We start from the raw sequence: 21,436 nt of genomic DNA on the forward strand, positions 1-21,436 counted from the left end.
CCCTCTGTTAAATGCAAGGTATCAATACTATTCTATCACTCCTACAAAGCTGTTGCTTTGCCACACACTGTTACTCTAGTCTAGACATTATCACTTATAAATTTCATCATTTGTAATGAAGGGTCCCTGTATTTCTATTTACCATTGCTATTTATTTCTACCAATTAAATATTGTAGACAATTGTTTTGTTTCTATTATAACATGTGAACTATTTATTCAGAATCTGCTCTGGGTTAGAAGTTAGTATCTAGAGAAGCATAATGTGAGCTTAATATTATTTTATGTTCTTTTGATGCAAAGCATAGGTATTTATCTTGATTTCTGGTGAAATCTCTAATTCTTATTAGAAAAAAACACGCAATGCTAAATAATGCTTTCTCTTCATCCCCAGAGAGGAAATTAAAATTTTCAGGGATTTTTCCCTCTGTCAAAATACATGTTGCTCTTAAAGATTAGGTATAGATATCATCAGGTTATTGCCTTGAAGGTTAAATAATTCATTCTTCAAAACCCCATAATAAATAACATATTTATTATCTTGGGAGTGAATTTAGATATAGGGTTGCATTCTGTGCACCGTCCTGTTCCCTTTTCTCTGAATCTATTTTAAATAGTTCTACGCATTTGTTCTTGTCTCTAACAGAGTTCATTTGAACATTCAACATTTGCATTTTACACAGTTAGTAAAAGGTAATTATTCAAGGCATATGCTTTCTGATTAAACGTGTGGAGCTTCTAAATAGAAAACGGACATTAGTTTTAAGTGCATTACGAAATACTTAAATTTATCTTTGGTGCGTGGAGCAGTGATCAGCTTTTCCTGTGGTGTTCCTGTGTTTCATTTTCAGTGATTGTCATAGTCAGCCAGAGCCCATAGATTCTAGAAGGAAGTGTATCCCTGGATAATCCTCTCACATCTTAGCAAAAGCAGCTCTAAACTGACCTTTATGTGACAGTCGCCTTTTATTATTGCATCTTGAGCTAAATGTTGTCAATAAAAATCTCAGTAAAATCAGGTTGACATTAACTGAGGGGACCAAAAGAACTGCTTCAGAGGCAAAATATGTTTGCCATTTTATCAGATGCTGTCTGAGACCCTGGTGAATCATTAAAGTGGAATCCTGTTTATTCACTCTGACAGAGTAAGGGCAGCCCTCCTTCCTACACTATCCATCCCCCCTACACCCTCTTTACCTCCCCACCCCACTTTTGCTCTGTAATCACCATACTGTTGTCTGTTTATGGAGGTTTTTGTTTTTTGTTTTGTTTAATCCCTTCACCTTTTTCACTCAGGCCCCTACCTCCTCCCCTCTGACAGCTGTCAATCTGTTCTCTGTATCTATTGAGTCTGTTTCTTTATGTTTGTTATTTTATTTTATTTTATTTTTTAGATGGAAGGAGATTCGGCTTGGCCTGGTGCCTCCCGCTTGCTGGCCCCGCACCTCACTGCCCCAGTCAGTCACATCCCTCTGTGGGGTGACCAGTGGGACGATTGGAGCCCAGGCTTGCACCGCCTTGGCTGGCCTGGTGCCACCCGCTCGCCAGCCCCACCCCCCACCGCCTCCGATTGGGGCCTGTGATCTGGGGGCAGCTCCTGCATTGAGTGTCTGACCCCTGGTGGTCAGTGCATGTCAAAGCAACCAGTCATTCCACTGGTTGTTTTGCCATTCAGTTGATTTGCATATTAGGGTTTTATATAGATAGATTCCACATACTAAGAAGATAGTACATAGACGTGTAGAATTTTAGTACGTATATAACACAAGCCATTTATTAATGGTTAGGGCTTGGCTAGTTTGAATTTATACACAGGAAGTAATAGAACATTTCACTGAAAAGGAAGTGGAGGTAGATTATAGAGTGCCTCAAATGGAAGACAAATGAGTTAAGACTTCTAAAGGCAATGGTGAGCAATTGAAGAGGCATATCTCTGGCTTTTTTTTTTTCTTTTGCCTTGTCTTACTTTTGAGTAGGAGAGTGTCAAGGCAAGCAGTGTTAGGAGGAGCAGTCTGATCATGGTAGATGAGACAGACTGGACAATAGAGACCGGAAGAGGAGGATCTGCTAGTAAGTCATAGCCAAGGCTGCAGGCATGAGGGAATGCGATCCGGCCTTGGTGGTGGCAGAGGAATGGAAAGGAAAGGGTAGGCTCAAGTGATTTTGACCTTTACTAGAGAAAAGAAGGGCTAACTATTATTCAGTAATCCCTTAAGATGGGTTTCATTCTGTGTTGAGCACTTAACATAAACTTATCTCTTTTGCTTTAAACAGAATATGACTGAAATGGGAGAGCACTTGAAGAGGATTCTACTATATAACACATTGTAAAATGTATCTGATAGGACCTTAGAGATCATCTGGCCCAACCTCCTCACGCCACAGATGGGGCTTGACTTTTCCCAGTCACTTACATACCTAGTAGCAGAGCCAGCATAGAGTCCAGATTTCTAATTTTTTACCCTAGTGGTCTTTCCTCTTCACTATGTTGCTTCTTCATGCTGAGCTTTTATATAAATGGGTTATAAATCAGGTATCAGATTCAGGTAAGAAGATGAACGTGAACAGGTGATAAAACGAATGTGAACAAGTGATAAAATGTGGTGTAGAGAGTAATTCCAGAACCACTCAATGCAAACAAAGGATGGGGGAGTCGGGAATGAAAGTCTCCACAACCTTGATATAAAGGTTACACAAAGGAAGAGATAAAGTCAGCAGTGATATACAGTTAGCAGTAGTGCCTACATTGCTTTCATCAGCACAGTACAGATGTTGAGATAAGGGGAACATAAATGGAAATAAAAGAAAGCAGATTCAAAACAGCTATTAGAAAGCCCTGTTCCCTGGAAGATGATAAAAGTGAGGAATCGCCACTCTGGGAAGGTTTGTGGAGGGGAGTCGTGGAGGCTCAGGGCACAGTGAGGTGTCACTGCAGCTGGGCTCTGAGTGGCGCCTGCCTCATGAGTTTCTCTCCTAAATGAAACATCCTGGCATTATAAGTTGACACAATAGCTTGTGCCAGTGTCTACATAGAACAGATTATCCAAAAATTTAGCTGAGTACATGGTCTAATGGAAACAACATCTACGCAATTGGACCACCCCTCTCCAGCCATTCCAGTACCAAGTAGACAATGCATGTGGCTGAGCTCCTGACTTGCAGATGTTTCTGGCAATCTTAAACGGTGCCAAAAGGTAAAGCCAAATTACCCACCCTGTCCTACATTCCTCAACAGCCCATGTAATAAGAACTAAATAACAGGGGAGAAAATAGGCATACGAATGCTTTCCATGCCTTTCCTTCCATTCATTCTCCCATTATGTTCATAATACTTTTTCTCTCAGAGACAAAGCATTACAAAGGATGACTTGGGGAAGGTTTTCGCCAACTCAGAAATCATAACACATTGATCAAGATGGATTTAGTAGGGTACAAACAGAAAATCACTTGCTTTACTACCACTGCCAGGCAAACCTGCTCTGTTGACGCATTTTCCCCCACCCCAGATGAAATATGGGGCAGGCATAATTGTTCCAGACTCATAAATGTAATGAAAGGCCACTGTTATTATTAAATGTCCACTTTCATCTGATTTAAAACTTCCCTATTCCACTGCTTGGGCCTGCTTCAGACTCAAAAATCTACAACTGGTAAGGAAGGAACTATTTCTTCTCTCATTCTTATTCCATCTCCTTCCCCAGTTGCTGCTGACTCTGGCCTCACCTGGGCTGGGCCCAGGAAGGCGAGAGACTAGAGAGAAAGGCACTGGAGCTAACGCTGCTGGTACAGTGGCCCTCTGCCTTCGGGACCCTCTGGTGTGGCACATGGGCTCCTTGGGATTCCTCACACTGGAGACCTCCACCTGTACTTCCCGGAGATTAATTCCCCTGCCCCGGGCTTCCAGCAGTCCATTCCCTGCAAGCTCTCTTTGGGGTCAGTTCGTTATCAAAATAAGTCCATTTTCCTCAGGCTAAGCAGTCCAGCTCTCTCCTGCAGGGTCCAGATTTGGCTCATGGGACACCCACACCTTTGTCTATGGAAAACCAGCTCTCTCCCAAAGCAGCTGGCCACTTCTGACCTTTAGAGGTCAACCTTGTCATGTTTCAGTCTCTATATCTCCCCTTTAATTTGTTCTCCTAATACCTCCCACATTTGGCTTATGGTGAGGGACAAGTGCCCACTCCACACCACGGAAGAGGGGAGACAAAGAACATTGACACGTCTGTCCCTCAAGGGAGACTTCGCAACCACCAATGCATCCTTGGCATTTGTGTATACAGCCTAAGTGTGTGTTAAGGGCTAATGCTAACTGAACTCACATTAAGGTAAGGAACACCTGCATCTGTTTAATTTTTTTAAAGAGTTAAGACTCAGGCCAAAATGTGGAAAACTTTTGTTTTTAAGTAAAATTTCAAGTCAAATTGTATATAGAAGCCACCTCTTCCTACCTTGGTACATCTTTCCCGCTATTCCCTGCCCCCACAGGCTTCAAGACCCATGTATAACAACAAGAAAAATGCAAACAATTGGATGTCCAAATGATTTTGACAGTAGGGTAGTCTTCTGCTGGGTCATGGTAAATAGCCAAATCAAGTTATTTAAAATCTTTTTTTTTTCTGGATGATTTACTTATTTAGTTCATTCCATCCATTTGTATACCGTAGTTTTCATACACACATTTTCAGGAAGTTGATTAGGATGAGTTTGACCTAAAAGTGTGAAGCACAAAAACTCTTGGCATTTTGAGGTCAGGAAGACGATCAATTTCTTTTTTGCATATCTTTTGCCAAGCTGTTCTCACTCTAATTTTTAAACTTGTGTGAAATTCAAAGACCACAGAGCCCAGTGTCATTTACACTTGGGCCATCATAGAAAGGCAGCTTTCTCAAAAAGAATGTTGGCTGTTTTCCAGGTGGCCAGAGCTTTTTATGGGATTTTAAAAACTATTCTCCTTTAAGCCAAAAAGGGAAATTGAATTTGGCCAAGGGTGAATAGACTGCCCAAGATATGAACTGCTTCTAACAGACACATTCAAGGGATCCTAAAGCTTCCCAATTTCAGGAAAGAAAACAGTAAATCCCACCCACCTCATTTATCAGGGAAGAGATATTAAGTAACTTGCAATAGTAAAGAAAACATTTATTTTCACAGCCAGTTTGATAAGTTGTAAATTTCTTACAGTAATCACCCAGGCACTTTATTCCACCTTCCAGAGTGGAATAAAGGCGCCATCTGACAAGAAGGGTATGATGCCACTTCTAAATAGCTCTCTCTCTGTGTGTGTGTTTAAAAAGAGACAAATAAATAAGTGATGCTTGGGATATGGCCTGGTGAGAATTTCAATCTTGAGTAATTAATTATGAAATATTTCAAGCACAAAGTATATAGAATAATAAAAAGTAGAAAATACTATAGATATGGTTGTTTACCACTCTTTTTCCTCCTGTCACAGAGGTGAGCACTATGATGATTTTGGTGTTGATCAATCTCAGAATTTTGCTTTCCGTAAATATATATGCATTACTACACATGTTTTAATATATAAGCTTTATTATTATGCAGTTACAGTGAGGCCAACAGATCAGAAGGCTAATGCTATGGAAAGATAGTTTGTTACACTCACAGATCCTAAGAGAAGAGTGCATGCCACACCAAGGAAGGGTACACGGGGAGCACCAGAGTCAGTCAGGAAGCAGAGGGAGCCACAGGAACACGTGGCAAGAGTCATTATTTTGGCTTCCATTTAAATGAACAGAAAAGAGAGGGTAAGCAAGCTTAGAATTGGCTAGTTTGAATAATTTCAGCAGACTATGGGGTGTAGGGACTCTCCTGTAGGAGTGATTGGGACAGAGGAATAGTGGCCCAGAGAGTAAGGGCTCCAGAAGGGGCATACAGAGTTCAGACTGGCTGTTTTGCAGATGAAAGGCACACTCACAGGCCAATTGTGAGCCAACTCACAGGCCAATTGTGAGCCAAAGGGCTCGGTGGGGCATACAGAGTTCAGACTGGCTGTTTTGCAGAAGAAAGGCACACTCACAGGCCAATTGTGAGCCAACTCTAGGAATTAGTCCTGAGAGAAGGAGTTCCTCCAAAGTCACAAAGCCCCAAGATATCAAAACATCAAAAATACAGAATAAAAAGATGACTCATGCAAAACAATATACGGTTTTAAGTGGCAGGTTGTTAACCTTTGTAAAAAACTAGAGGCCCGGTGCACAGATTCGTGCACCAGTGGGGTCCCTCAGCCTGGCCTGCGCCCTCTCGCAATCCAGGACCTCTCGGGGGATGTCAGACTGCCGGTTTCGGCCCAATCCCCTGTGGGGCAGGAAGCGGAAGGCAGGCCGAAACCAGCAGTTCAATATCCCCCGAGGGATGTAGCAGTGCAGGAAGCGGCAGGCGGCCAGAGAGGAGCCCGAGCCGCGAGCCCAGCTTCTGGCTGAGTGGTGCTCCTGCTGTGGGAGTGCACTGACCACCAGGAGGCAGCTCCTGCATTAAGCGTCTGCCCCCTGGTGGTCAGTGCAATTGTTGTTTGGTTGTTTGGTCACTTAGGCTTTTATATATATAGATTATAACATTCTGTACGTATTGTATACATCTCACCAATCTTTTTTTTCCTCATCATTATGCTTTGGGGATTTATACACATTGCTGCATACAGCTCAACTCAGTTCATTCCTTTTCACTGCTTTATAATTTGGCATTGTGTCAGGAGGCCACAGTTCATTACTATGTATTCATTTGCTAATTCATCAGCATTTGTTTCCAGTTTTTTTACTATTACAAATGATGTTGCAGTGATTAATCTTTTACCTGCCTCCAGGTGGACATGTGGCAGAAAGACATGGAAATAACTGGGTCCAAGAGCATTTGTACCTTCAGCTTTAATACATACTAGAGGCCTGGTGCACAAAATTCATGCATGGGAGAGGGGGTCCCTCAGCCTGGCCTGCACCCTCTCCAATCCAGGACCCCTTGGGGGATGTCCAACTGCCTTTCGCAATCTAGGACCGTTGGCTCCTAACCCCTCTGCCTGCCTGCCTGATCACCCCTAACTGCTCGTCTGCTGGCCTGATCGCACATAACTGCCTCTGCCTCACCCCACACCCGGGACCCAAGATTCCCTCCTCCAGCTGGTCACAGGCACCCGGGACCCAGGCTTCCCTCCCTCTGGCTGGTCACAGGCACCCAGGATCTGGGCCAGCTTTGCCCAGGCCAGCCGCAGCCACAGGGGACCTTGGGTGGGCGGCTTTGCCTGGGCTGCAGCCACAGGAGGCTGGGACTGCGGGGCAGGTGGCTTGTCCCTCTCCTGGGCCACAGGCACAGGTGCAGCCGTTGGTGCCCGGGACCACGGGGTGTGTGGCTTGTCCCTCTCCCGGCTGCAACCTGGCTGGTCCCCATTCCTCTCTCGTGAGTTCATTTGTGCCTGGCTGGCCCCCATTCCTCTCTCCTGAGTTCATTTGTGCCTGGCTGGCCCCCATTCCTCTCTTGCGAGCTCATTTGTGCCTGGCTGGCCCCCATTCCTCTCTCGTGAGCTCATTTGTGCCTGGCTGGCCCCCATTCCTCTCTCCTGAGTTCATTTGTGCCTGGCTGGTCCCCATTCCTCTCTTGTGAGCTCATTTGTGCCTGGCTGGTCCCCATTCCTCTCTCCCCAGTGTTGAGTGTCTGAGCCATTATGGCATGACGGCATGAGGGTGTGACGACCATTTGCATATTAGCTCTTTATTATATAGGAAGATTGCCAACCAGCTATTCAGAGTACTTGTAGCAGTTTACCCTTCCATCAAGAGTATAGAAACTGTCCCATTGTTCCCCTACCTCTGCAGTATTGTTATTCTGAAGTTTTCCTTTTAATGTTTGCCAGTGAGATGACATGTAATGGTATCTAATTAATGTTTAAATTTACATTCTCCAGTTACTAGTGAATTTGAACATCTTTTCATGTGTTTATTGGACATTTGCATTTTCTCTTATGTAAATTGATCACATCTTTTGCCAATTTTCTACTGGGTTGCATGTATATTTTTGTTGTTACTTTGTAAAGGTCTGGTTGCTAACACTTTTTTAGTTGTATGTGTTGTAAATATCTTTCCCAAGGCTATATCTCATCTTATCAATTACTTCATGTATCTTTGTTTTACAGAAAATTTAAGTTTAATATAGTCAAGTGTATTGGAAATTTTCTTTCCAATTTTGGTGTGCAGTTTTTTGTGTCTTTTTAAAGAAAGTCTTCTAAACAGAATATTGTATTTTATTTAAAAGTTTTAATGTTTTGCTTTTTCCAATTTAGATCTTTAGTAAACCTAGAAGTGAGATTTTTAGTATGGTAATAAGGAAGGATTTTATGTTATTTTTCCACTAGGATAAACAATAGTATCCCTTATTGATTAGTCCATATGTTTCTCCATTGATTTTTAATGGTACCTGGTCATTTGTCATTTCCTATCTTTTATAGTCTACTGTATTTCTGTTTCTTTATTCTCTTCCATTGATCTATTGCTTAATCCCTGTCAATACCACAGCATTTTAATCACTATAACTTCATAAATATCATATTGCCTTGCCTATAATTTCCCCGATCTTGTTTTACTACTTCAAAATTGTTTTGGCTATTCTTCCATATGAATATTCATCAGCTAGTCAATTTCTATGCAAACATATCAAAACAAAAACAATATTGTGCCTTAGATGGGTCTTGCATGTAATTTATGTATTAATGTTGATTAAAATACATATCTTCACAATATTGAGACTTCCCATTTAGAATGTGCTATTTTTGTTTGTTCAGGGCTTTTCTTAATGCCTTTAAATTAAATATTTGATTATGCTTGCTTCATAAATTGCTGTCTTGTTTTCTTAATGTCTTATTGTATAAGTTTTGTGGTCATTGTAATTTATATACTTTAAAATATTAAAAGAATTCAAATTATTTTGTGTAGTAATTATAAACCCAGATATCTTACTAGACTTTCTTATTAGTTCTAATAATAATCTCAGATTATTTTAGGAATAAAGTTCTTTGTTGTATAGACAATCATGTTATCTATAAGTAATGACAGTTTTAAAATAAAAAATCCTGACATATCTTTTTCTTCTCTTACTGTGTAGACAAGATATTTAGCACAACATTAAAGAAATATGTAATGGCAGACATCCTTGCCTCATTCCTAATTTTAATGGAATGTGTCTAATATTTCACCATTGAGTATATTTATTGTAATGGTTGATAGACTTAATTCTTTAACAGATTAAGAACACTCCCCCTTCTCCTTGTTTGTCAAAAGTTGTTTTTTTTTTATCATGAATGGGTTTTTGTTTTTATCAAATACATTTTCTATGACTCTTAAGAAAATAATGTGGCTTTACTCTCTTAATTCCTGCTATGTGGAAATTTTCTTTAATAGAGTTCTCTGATATTTAATAACCCTTGAATTCTCAGACAAACCCAAAGTGATGATGATGTCTTATTTGTTTACACTCTATTGGATATATATTGGCACTATATTATTTCAGATTATTCTATTTACATTAATAAGTGAGATTGACTTAAATCTTTTCATTCTTTTATTGTCTCTGGCTTTGTTACTGATGTTACACCAGCCACATAAAATGGGTTGGAGAGTATTCTCTTTTGCTAGTCTCTTGAATAGTTTGTATAAGATTGAGATTTTCTATTATTTTAAAGAGGTAGAATTTACTTTTTAAATCAGATGATGCCAACCTTGTTTTATGGTGGGTAGCTTTTAAACTACCAACACAATTTGTTAATGTTTATAGATCTATTAAATTTTTCTATATCTTCTTGAGTCACTTTTGGTTAAATATGTATTTCTAAGAAAATTACCCATATTGTCTGATTTTTCAAACCTAATGTTATAAAATTATTCTTAGTTTTCTCTCATTTAAAACCCATTATACTGGTAGTTAAGTGCCACCTTTCATGTTTCTCATTGTTTTATTGTTGTTATTTTCTTGCTTAAAGTTAACATATTTTTATTCTATTAATCTTTCTAAATAATTAGCCTTTGATTTTATTGATTCACTTCATTGTTTTTAATTAATTTCTACTCTTATCTTGATTATTTTTTTCTCCACTTTCTTTAGATTTCTTCTCTCAAGGAGTACTTAAACTTTGCACTGTGCTTTAAGTTAATCTATTAGACTCATTTACTTTGTTTCTAAAATGAAAATTTACTAAGAATAAAGTTCCTTTTCCTTTTGCCTTTACCAATGTTCCCTATTTAAAAGAAATTTGCACACACATTTTATTTTAATTAATTACTGCTAAATCAATGAGACCATAACAAATTGATTATCAGAAAGTTTCTGGTTAAAGCCTGCCATGATAGGTTGGGTTTGCAACTTTAAGTGATAAGCAGTTTTCTTTAAGAAACATTCAAATAATGTTACTTTTCTATAACAATCATTTTTAGTGTTAGATTTCTAAATCAAGAGTCCTTGAAACTATTGTAATAAATTTTTCAATATTACAAGGAAGTTTTTTTTTTTACCCTTCTTAGCAATAAATTTATGTAGAAACTTAACCTTATAATTGTGAAATACCACATTTAGTATAGATTGAACTTAAACTCTATGTGTCAAATTAAGTTTAGCTGAGTGTTTATCTTCTCAAAACATTTTTATCAACAGTTCCTCATTTCATAAATTTTCTTATTAAACTGCTTTTGAGTTTGCACCTTAAGTTCTGGTCACAAATAGAATAAATAAATATTGGATTTATAATTTTCTGTTTCCAGGATTCTACTGTTCTTTCACTAGTTTCCTATGCTGGAAGTGTAGCTCATTAATTTTCCATCTTTTTACTTTTTCTGATATAATAAAACTACAAATTTATCTATAAGTAACAGTTTAGTTACAACCCATAAGTTTTATATATTGTATTTTAATTAAATTCCAAATAATACCTAATTTTTATTTTAATTTCTTCTTCGACCCATATCATTTAAAAGGATGTTTATTTCGTTTTGGTTTAAGCTTTCCTGTTGGGTGTACATGTTTTGGGGTGGGGGTGGAGTTAATTATATTTCCTTGTTGATTTCAAAGTAATTTAATTGCATCATTGTCAAAGAAAATTTGTTTGATACCAATTTGTTTGTGACTTAGTTCTTAGTCAATATCCTGTTAGTATTTCTTATTAAGTGGGTAAGTTTTCCAATGATTATGAAAACCCACCTATTCAATAAGGAGCACTAATTTCTTTGTTCAGCATTCCTTCTTGCTTTTTGTTCTTCCCACTGAATTAAATTTTCTTACTGGTATTAATAAAGGAATTCTTTTGCTAAAACTCTGTGGTTAGTGGATAATTAAATTTGTCTAAATGTGTCTTTAGCATCACATTTGGAAATAAACATTTTGTGATATAGTACTCTAAATTGGCAATTATTTTCTCTAGTAATTCTGAAGATATGTTTACAAGTTTTCTAATTTTAATTTGATGATAATATATCTTTTTCTCTCTGTTTGCATTTAAAATATTTTTATTGTCTACAGTTTTAACTAATAGATATCTGGCAGTAGATTTATTTTTGTTCCTGTCCTGGGCTTTGTTGAGATTTCAGAATCTGAGGATTTATGTTTTTTATAAATTATGAAAAATTTCCAGATTATATTTCATTGAAAATTATCACCCATTTTCTGTACCTTTCTTTCTAAAATGCATGAGAGAAAGAGAGAGAGAAGGCACAGACAGAGGAAAGAAAAGGATCTTTGCATCCCTCTTCCATGTTTCATCTCATGTACCAGTTTTCCATCAAAACACAAATCCTTTGGCTAAAAAGTCCAGAAAAACTGCCCTTCCCCACACTTTGGCTTGAGTTTACCCTCTTAGTATTCTGGTTTGTATTCATTGCTCAGGTTTTCAGTTGGACCCCTGGAGATTTCTCATATATTCTTGCAAGTTCAGCTATGCATTTAGAACAATATTTTTTATATGTTATATAAAAAATCTAGGCTTTTTTAGTGGAAATATCTTCAAGTTATCTAGTTTATAGCCTTTCAGGAAATGGAAATCAAGACTTTCCATCTTCAGAAAGGATTTAATTATATTAAGTTTTAAACACTTAATACAGGTACAGGCAATGAAAATTCTTAAAATATGCCTGCTACTATTGGGTTCATTGTCTCTTTGAAAGGTCAGCTACGAATGACAAAAAGTGAAGAGGTATTGAGGGTTGGAGTAGAGGAAGGGCTACAGTAGGCAATATGGAATAGTGGTGACAAGCAAGGTTCATATCCAGCTCTACCATGAGCTGTGTGACCCTGGACAACTTTTTTAACCTCCCTAAACCTCAGTTTCCTTTTATGCAAAATGGGGGTAACAATAGTGCCTGCATCACTGCTTCACTGCTTTGTGGTGAAAATGAAGAGAGACCATGTAAAAGCAATTTCAACCATCATTAAACGGCAAACCCTTAGTACATGTTTGCTGTTAGCTGATAATAATACATTAGGCACTTATTTATGACTGGATAGGCTGTGATATTTTTATGTCCACTCTCTTTTCAGGAGGTTTGTCCTCACCAAGCTTCGAGTCATCCCAAAAGGAGCATTTTCTGGATTTGGGGACCTGGAGAAAATGTATGTACCTGACAATACCATGTATGAAGGCCTGAATCGGGCTATGGGCAGCAGCCTCAGATCACATCTCGTGGGATACCCTATGCTTAGAAGCCAGAAAACTCTCCGTACTGCCTCCCATTTTATTTCTGCATCACAGTTCCCAAACAGTAATGTGGAATCTTTCAGAGTGGGGCATTGAGATGAACACAAGCAATCCAAGAATTCTCACTGCTTTCTTCTATAAGGTGTTGTTCCCAAAGTACTTGTGAGTGCAATTTTTGCAAACCAAAGCCTGTTTTCTCTGCTGACATCACTCGTCTTCAGGGAAACCTTCTATCATTTCTGACTAATATTTAATTGACAGCAGCGCCTAACATTTGTGCTTTAGAGCTAGGCTTCCTGTTACAAAGCCATGCTGACAAGTGGTAGTTGATACATAAACATTTAAAAATACTGGGAAAGTTTACGGCACTGAGGGAGGTTTCCTTTGAAAAGAGAAAACTCCTTCATTAATGCAAACATTCACTTCTTATTGGGTTAGTTTATGTAGGGATTGTCCCAAATAGGATTTTCTCAAAATGGCGAACAGCAATAAAAAGCAGAACAAATTCTCCCATATTTTAGGTAACCCACTCTCCCTTTGAAGGCTCTTAATTCCGTCTCCCAGGCCTTTAGGGCCGGGAAAAATGTATTCTTCACAGCAGTGGCAGCCAGATTTCAGGACTTAAGTGCCAATAAACACAGCAACAAATAAACAGATCATACAAAGGGAATGAAAGCAACCCTCCAGGTTACATGTGTTTCTCCTTCTTGAAGCCGTTCTTTCTCTCACCCCATCACCCCTTTAAGAAGAATATTTACTGAGGTTTGAGGAAAAGAGAAAGACGCCCATGAATGAAAGAAACACAAAGCAGGTAGTTATTATTAAACCACCTGCTTAGAGGGGAGTGGTCAGAATCCTGGGATTGGGTGTTAGTTTTAATACAAACTCACTGTGTGACCTCAGTTAAGTCACTGTATCTGTCAGGGCCTTGATTTCCTCACCTGGGCGCTAAAGGATGCGTTCTAAAGGGGGCAGCTGGTTTATGTGCTCTCTAATTTCTCAGTGCGAGCAACCTCCAGGTGGATGAGAGCCCAGTGGATTTACCTTCTTGAAGACATTCAACACTCACAGGAATTGGGAGGCGGGGCACTCATCTGAGCAGAGCTCACCAAAGGAAACAGGAAAGCAATAGATTTGGAGAGCTTTTGGCTCAAGGTGTGTTCCTGATGGATTACCTATTGCCCTGCCAGAAATTAACATAGAACAGATGATTGCCCCATAATTGCATCAAAATTATACTAAAATACAGGAATATCAGACATCACAAATAATCCGCCTTAATAAAACTCAATCAGCAATGTGACTGACCGCTAATTGGAAGTTCAGCCTCAGACGAGACCTCTCTGTGGTGATCTAAATGGTTGAGCTGAGCTGAGCTGACACAGCAATGATTTCAGAGACAGGGCAGCTAGCTCAGAAACTCCTCAACCTCCTTGAAGCTTGTCCATCTCTGCCTCATGTCTTTATTAATCATCCTGCGCTAGCACAGTGAGTACACAAAAATTAAAATTATAGTGATCTTATTTTTTCCAACACCTTTCATGTCTTAAGGCTTCAAAAACACTACCTAGTAGAGAGACTGGCACTGAATTGAACTCTGAACAGACTGTGCCTTTCCATCTCTGCTCACCTTCATTCATTGTCTCCCCTTTTCTATGAGTTCTCATCTCCTTTCCAGAGCTGTCCCCTGTGTTTTTCTTTTTCCTTCAGTTTTAACCAGTTTCCTGAACTTAATAAACATTGGCTTCCTCTCCAATATCACCCTCTCCACAAATCATAAAATTCCTTTCATTGATTTTCAATGTGTGGCCAAGGTTCACCTACCCTTATTTAAAAGAAGCAGGGCTGGGGGGAGCTTTCTGTATAAATTCTGCCTTCCCTCCCTGCTACCTTCCCCTCTCCTCCCATCACTACCACTCTTTAGAAAAAGCACCTGTATTCACTGCCTCCCTCTTCTTCCCTTTCAATCACTCCATAGGCTGCCCACGGGCAAGGTGGCGACCGATTACCTAACTCTATTATTCTAGTAAAGTCCCTAACAATACCAGAACTGGCTGATCTAATTACTTCTACTTTGTCTTCCTGGTACTTAACTTACATTCGCAGAAATAGATTTTACTGACCATTCATGCCATTCTTAATGCTCTTCTCCCTTTTAATTTCAGTGACATCACACCCTTCTGCCTGCCCTCTTACCTTCTCAGACTATTCCATAAGCCATCTCTCCATCTTTCTTGTTCCTCAAAGTTCAGATATTCTGGGGATCCATTTTTGGCCAGTTTTCTTTTTTTATAGTCAGATCCCTAAATCATTATTCATCAAAGAATGCCATACTATCATGGCACCTTAACCTTCATCTTTAACCCCCACCTCTCTTCTGAGACCGTAATTTTTGTTTTGAAATGGAAAGCCTCCAAAATATCCACACCTAAGTGAACTGCAAGTGCCTCAAATTCAGTATGTGCACATTATCTCTATTCTTAAATTTCTCATCTTCCCATGCAGCCCAGAGAATAACATCACCATCTGCCCAGACTCCTAAGCAAGGAAATTCTGTCTTCCTTGACTCAGGCCCCTCTGTCCCTCATATCCAGGTGCTCCTGGAGTCCTATTGACTCCCCCACAAAATCATCCCCAGAATGCCCTCCTCTCACTCATGCTGCCATTAGATCCCAGCTTCAATCTCCCCACCACTCTGCAGCCAGACCTGCATGGCTCAAACTCACTTGCAGAAGAAACTGGAAGGGACCCTTATTGCTATGGATTTAGTCGTAAGTCCCCAGCACATGCATTGTATCACACACTTTCACCAGGTAGGAAAATGGGCCATTTCCCAAACATTTTCATTACCAGAAATAATATTACCTATTTAGAATGTGATGGCTGCTTCTTTGGACAATGCCTGGCACGTAGAGGGATTAAAAAATAGTAGCAGGTGGAGGGAGGGAGGGAGGGAGAGAGGGAGGGAGGAAGGAAGGAAGGAAGGAAGGAAGGAAGGAAGGAAGGAAGGAAGGAAGGAAGGAAGGAAGGAAGGAAGGAAATATACTTTCACATTGGGCTTATGTAGATGCTGTTCCTCTGCCTAAAATTCCACTTAAAATTGAAACAGAAATCTTGCTTGTCCTCCAGGTTCCAGTTCAAATGTTACTCTTTTGTCCTGTCTTTCCAGAACTCTTCAGTGTTTCCAAATCACAATCTCATGTTCAGAGTATTAATAGCATATTTATTGGATTATATTCAGAATTTACAAGTTTTTCCAGATCCCTTGATTGTTCTTAATTTTGTATTAAAGTACAAGTCCTATTGCTTTTAACTCCTTGCTATAACTCTTATCTACTTATTGCCTTCTCCAGCTTCCATCAGCATGCTCTCCTCTCAGCCAATCCATTCTCTACAAAGCAAGCAGAGTGATATTTTCTGAATTCATATCGAATCATGTCACCTTCCACACCTGCCCACCCCCCCACACACACACACACACTTTCCCTCCATGCCTTACTACTGCTCTTATCACTGAAAAGAAAGAAAGAAAGAAAGAAAGAAAGAAAGAAAGAAAGAAAGAAAGAAAGAAAGAAAGAAAGAAAGAAAGAAAAGGGGAGGGGAGGGGAGGGGAGGGGAGGGAAGGGAAGGGAAGGGAAGGGAAGGGAAGGGAAAGGAAGGGAAGGGAAGGGAAGGGAAGGGAAGGGAAGGGAAGGGAAGGGAAGGGAAGGGAAGGGAAGGGAAGAAACTGGACCTCTCCCATTCTCTCCTTTGCTCTACTAGCCCCTTCCTAGTTCATAAAATGTACTATGTTGTGCTTCCAACCAAGGCCCTTGCTTGGCACAGTCTATTCCCTCTGACTGGAGTGTCTGAAGTTAGTTGGCTCCTCCCATCCTTCAGATCCCCACACCAGAGTCACTTGCCCAGGAAAGCCCTCCCTGACCTCCCAATGAGGATAACTCATACCATACACTCATAGCACCACTGGTCTTTATGTGCTGGCTATCATTTTAGCAATTTTATACATATTTAGGTGATAATTTAATTAATTTCTAACTCCCCTATTAGACTAAAGAGTCCATGAGCACAAGGACATTTTTGCTTTCACTTGATAGTGGATCCATGGTGCCTCACACAGATTAAATACAATAAATAACTGATAAGTGCATGAATAAAAAAAATGAATAAACAAATATAATTAGTTGGAGAGACAAAATATCCAGATGTTAAAAGAAAATACTAAATAGTATGAATAACAATGATAAATAATGTAGAAATTTAGAGGCATTTGAACACTGGCTGAGAATCTACTATGATCTAGATTCAATACATTTACAAAGCTAGAGTTTAAATATAACCCAGGACAAAAAATGTACAAGCTAATATGTGCAGAACAAGTGGCACAAACTTTGCATTTGTTAGAATTCCTTTTGTTGTGAGAGGAAAAGAAAATAAACCTCAAACAGGCTTAAGGGAGAAAAAAGGGAATTTAATGGCTCATTTAACTTGACGGTCAGAGAAGAAGAATGGCTTCAGAAACATCCCTATTCATGTTCAGTGTCCTTAGGAGTTGGCCTCTTTTCCTCTCTCAGGTCTCCTTCCATTATGTTAATTTCAGTCACCAGCCCCACCACTAGTGGCAATATAGGCAGTCCCAGTCCTGCCTTCCCATCTTGGGTTCTATTCAGAAAGACAGAGCTGACCTTTTCTTGCTCTATCCCAAAAATTCTGTAGATTGGTATGACTTGCTTATATCACATAACCATACCTGGACCAAACACAGCGGCTAAGGAAATGTGATACTCCAATTGGCCGTGGCCTGGGTAAACAGGCTCCATTCTTAGAATTGAATGCATCTACCCCAACCACATGGACTTGGAGTCAGGGAGGGAGACCCACAGACAAAAACTGATGTCATTGCTGGAGAAATAGTGGAGAGTAGGTGCCAGTAATTGGGCAAACAACTAAGATCTAGCAGGGGTCCTCAAACTTTTTAAACAGGGGGCCAGTTCACTGTCCCTCAGACCGTTGGAGAGCCGGACTATAGTTTAAAAAAAAAAAACTATGAACAAATTCCTATGCGCACTGCGGGCCCTGGATGAGTCGGCTGCTAAGCAGGACAGGCAGCGGCACCCAGCGGGCCAGATAAATGTCCTCGGTTGGCCGCATATGGCCCGCGGGCCGTAGTTTGAGGACGCCTGATCTAAAGAAAACTAGTCCTGTTCTCATCCAGAAGAGAAAGGTCTCTATGGGCAGGGTGGATGGGGATTTGATAAAAATTTGACTCTTCCCTCTTCCGCCTGTTAGAATGATTGAAAGAATCCAATGATTCTGCCCCAGCCCATGCTGATGATTCTCCTTCTTTCAATAACCCAGCTTAACCCACTCCCCTCTGCCTGAATTCAAAAGGGAAAGGAGTCTTCTTGGTAGAACTGGGGCAGGAGTGTCACCATCAGAAATGAAATGATCACTGTTCACACCTTAGCTTTCATCAGCATCACTATCTCAAACCTCTTCACTGCTTTGGGGCCAGCTGGGGGAAAAGGAAATCATTAAACTCTGCAATGTGAAGTGGCTTTGCAAAGTGCACCGTAAACTGTTTACATTGACTTTAATTACTTCGGAGCCTTATGTCAGCTTGGTATAAAGTGTGAAGATTACACTGAATAGGGTGGGGGGACTAGGTGACAATGTGGTGATTTATGGTAACCAGGAAAATTATGTATGGAAATGAGAGCAATTTAAAAACATATCTTCCATGCTATTATAACACTGGAGAGGGAAGAAAAGCCAGTATATAACAAAATATCTTTGAAAATAGGAGCATGATGAATATGTAAATGAGACCAATCAACATCAGCTAAGATACGTATATGCAGATGAGACCGCAATGAGCCAAAATGTGAAATAGCTCCCAAACCATAAATATGAACCATATAAAATTCATTTGAAATATTCATGATAACATAAGGACAAAAAATATAATCAAGTGATTTACTTGCATATAAAAATGAGAATACTAGTCTGACACTCCAGCCTCTACTCCCAAATCACAGGGGAAAGAAAAGTTAACGAGGGACTTATAAAGAAAGATTTATTGGGTGAGAACTGTTGCAAGCACACTAAAAACGTTGAGGATCCTCCAAATTCTCAGTCTGTGGACCTCATTCAGCACAGATAAAAGGAAAGGAAATAAACCAGGTAACTAAAACCATAATGCTGACAGTGCTAGAAATTGTGGGTTCCAATCCACTTTGCCTCCTTGAGCACCTCCTGTTAGATAATGTAGGTGTAGATACATTTCTACTCCGGCCTTCTATGACTGAGAATTAATGAGGAAAGGAACTTAGAGACCTACTTCCTGGAATAACAAAGCAAGAGGGAGAGGCTGATGATTCTACAGGCTCCTAGTAAAAAAACTGGGGGCCAGTGTTAGGACAGTTAGATTCTGAGTGGGAAGAGGGGATTCAAGTCCCTGGGTATCAAAAGGATAACAAGGTTCCGTGGTTCTCATCTCAGGTTGCACTTTAAAATCCCGTAGGTAGCTTTTAAAATAAACCACAGGCCTACCTTTTCCAGGGATTTTTAAATTCCGTTTGTCTAAGGTGGGGCCAAGTATTGATCATTTTTTAAAGCTGCCTCAATGATTCTAACATACATCTGAGTTAAAGCTACTGAGATGGATGATGTTTAAGTCTGAATCCACCTCACAGAAAGAACATTCATGAACATATGCAGTGTGTCTATATGATGTGGTTGGAGAATTAAAAAAGGGGAGGGTGGTAGGAGATAAGGCCAAAGAAGAAGCTGGGGTATGGCCATGGAGCACATGGCCATGGGGCATGCTCAAATATCATAGTTAATGACAGAAATTAAATGGGTTATTTTGAACAACCACGTGAATGATCTGATTTACATTTTTGCTTTCAAGTTCCAGTGTGCCAGCTCATTTCTGGGTAAAGCTTGGGATCAGACTGGCTTTAGTCCAAGGGTTTGCAAACTGAGATGCCTGTTTTAAGTTGCAAATTAACTTAGTCAGCAGTTGGGAAATGTAAGAATTTGGCCAATTAAGTTGTCATTATTGACTCAAGTCAAACAAACATGAGTTAGTGTCTAGAAGTGAAAGTCCTTACCTCATTTCTGTTCTCCATAAATATTCTGAAAATAAGTCGTTTTATTGTATTTATTGCTTCACCAAAAACACAAGAAGCTGTTTTCTTGTCACATTTTGGGTTGATGTGGTTTTAGTGTTTCCATTAAGTCTCCTATTTTCAACTGTTTCTATGTGGGTCCTTAAAATAAACTTTACAATATCTAATAGCTACCTAGCTCAAAAAGAGAATAATGTATTAGGTGTGTATTTTTATGCTTGGGTTTTTGCTTGTTTGTTTCTGCTTTGATTTCTTTTTGTGTGATGGGTAGGGGAGGGTGAGTCTGATAGGGAAAACAGATTCTTGAATTCTAGTTATGTTATGGATGCTTCCAACACTATATTCTTTATAACTCTCCACATCTCAATCCCTTATGCTTTATCCATAAAGATAGTGCCTGATTTCCTTTGCTAGACAGGATTACAGGAAAAATACAAGTAAGAGCTCCAATGTCTTATTCTGCTCCAGCTGCTATACTGAAATACCAGACTGGGTGGCTCACATAGCAGACATTTACATTTTACATTTCTGGAGACTAGAAGTCCAAGACCAGAATGCCAGCATGGTCAGGTTCTGGTGAGAACCACACCTTGGCTTATAGACAACTGCCTTCTTGCTATATCCCCACATGGATGAGAGAGAGCTCTGGTCTCTTTATCCCCTTATATGGGCACCAATCTCATCATGACAGTTCTACTCCCATAACCTCGTCCTATTACTTCTCAAAGTCCCCACCTCCAAACATCACATTAAAAATTAGGGCTTCAACATATAAATTGGGAGGGGGGAAGCAAATATTGAGTCCATAGCACACACTGTGAACTAGCAAGCTTATAGCAATAAAGATGTACATATTGTAGACGATCACTTGATGAGGAAAGCATAGATCCGACCTCATTTACATGTTCCATCTGTAAGACTCTCTACCTTCTTGGCCACTTGATGCTCCAAGGCATTCATGGTCCTGGTAATCTCTGCTTAGTGCCTTTCATTCAGCAGCTAAGGCTTCCAGGAGGCAAGACTTGACAGATTACTCAGACAAGGCTTTTCTGGATTGCCATCAAATACAATCTTCCATTTTCTAATCAACAGCCTCGCAACCACTCCTTTTAAGACTTCTGCTTCAGCCATGCTTACCCTTCCAACCTTTCTTGACAAGGCAAGCTGTGGGAGAGACCTTCATATGTTTGTTGGGGCTCACAGATATACCAGAATATGAACTGGCCTTTTTTTCCCCTCTCTGCCAGTAACTCAATGTTTTTGTCTACTCAGAGAAGATACAATTAAGGCAGCAAAATACTCAAGTTAAAAATAGCCTTCTGGCTCTGCCCTGGAGACGTGTGTGTGTGTGTGTGTGTGTGTGTGTGTGTGTGTGTGTGTGTGTGTTTTAATAGAATGGCATTAAAATAAAAAAGATGCAATCTAAAAGCAAGCTCCAATCGATGCACAAACTATTCATTTTTATTTCCTCATTTAGCCAATGCCCATCATGACCACATCCATCTGGGTCGTTTATGACTTAATAAGATGCTTTAAACAGTAAAAGGCACAAATAGAATATGGACCCACTTGCCTGCCCAGCCCCTAACAAATAAACTACCTGAATCTTACACTTCATAAACTTCTCTT

At 39.7% G+C, this 21,436-nt stretch overlaps 1 protein-coding gene across 1 annotated transcript in view; it reads left to right on the top strand.

The window, feature by feature from the left end:
* Positions 1-21,436, top strand: part of FSHR (follicle stimulating hormone receptor) — a gene marked incomplete at both ends in the record, with an annotated part of 135,087 nt that overhangs the window by 49,606 nt on the left and 64,045 nt on the right. Inside the window, one exon of the mRNA XM_080684826.1 lies at positions 12,521-12,592. Within this exon, the coding sequence (XP_080540952.1) occupies positions 12,521-12,592 (72 nt within the window). The remainder of the gene's footprint in view (positions 1-12,520; positions 12,593-21,436) is intronic.

Source organism: Plecotus auritus (genome assembly GCF_963455305.1).
Source record: "Plecotus auritus genome assembly, chromosome: 8".
NCBI classification, from domain to species: domain Eukaryota; kingdom Metazoa; phylum Chordata; class Mammalia; order Chiroptera; family Vespertilionidae; genus Plecotus; species Plecotus auritus.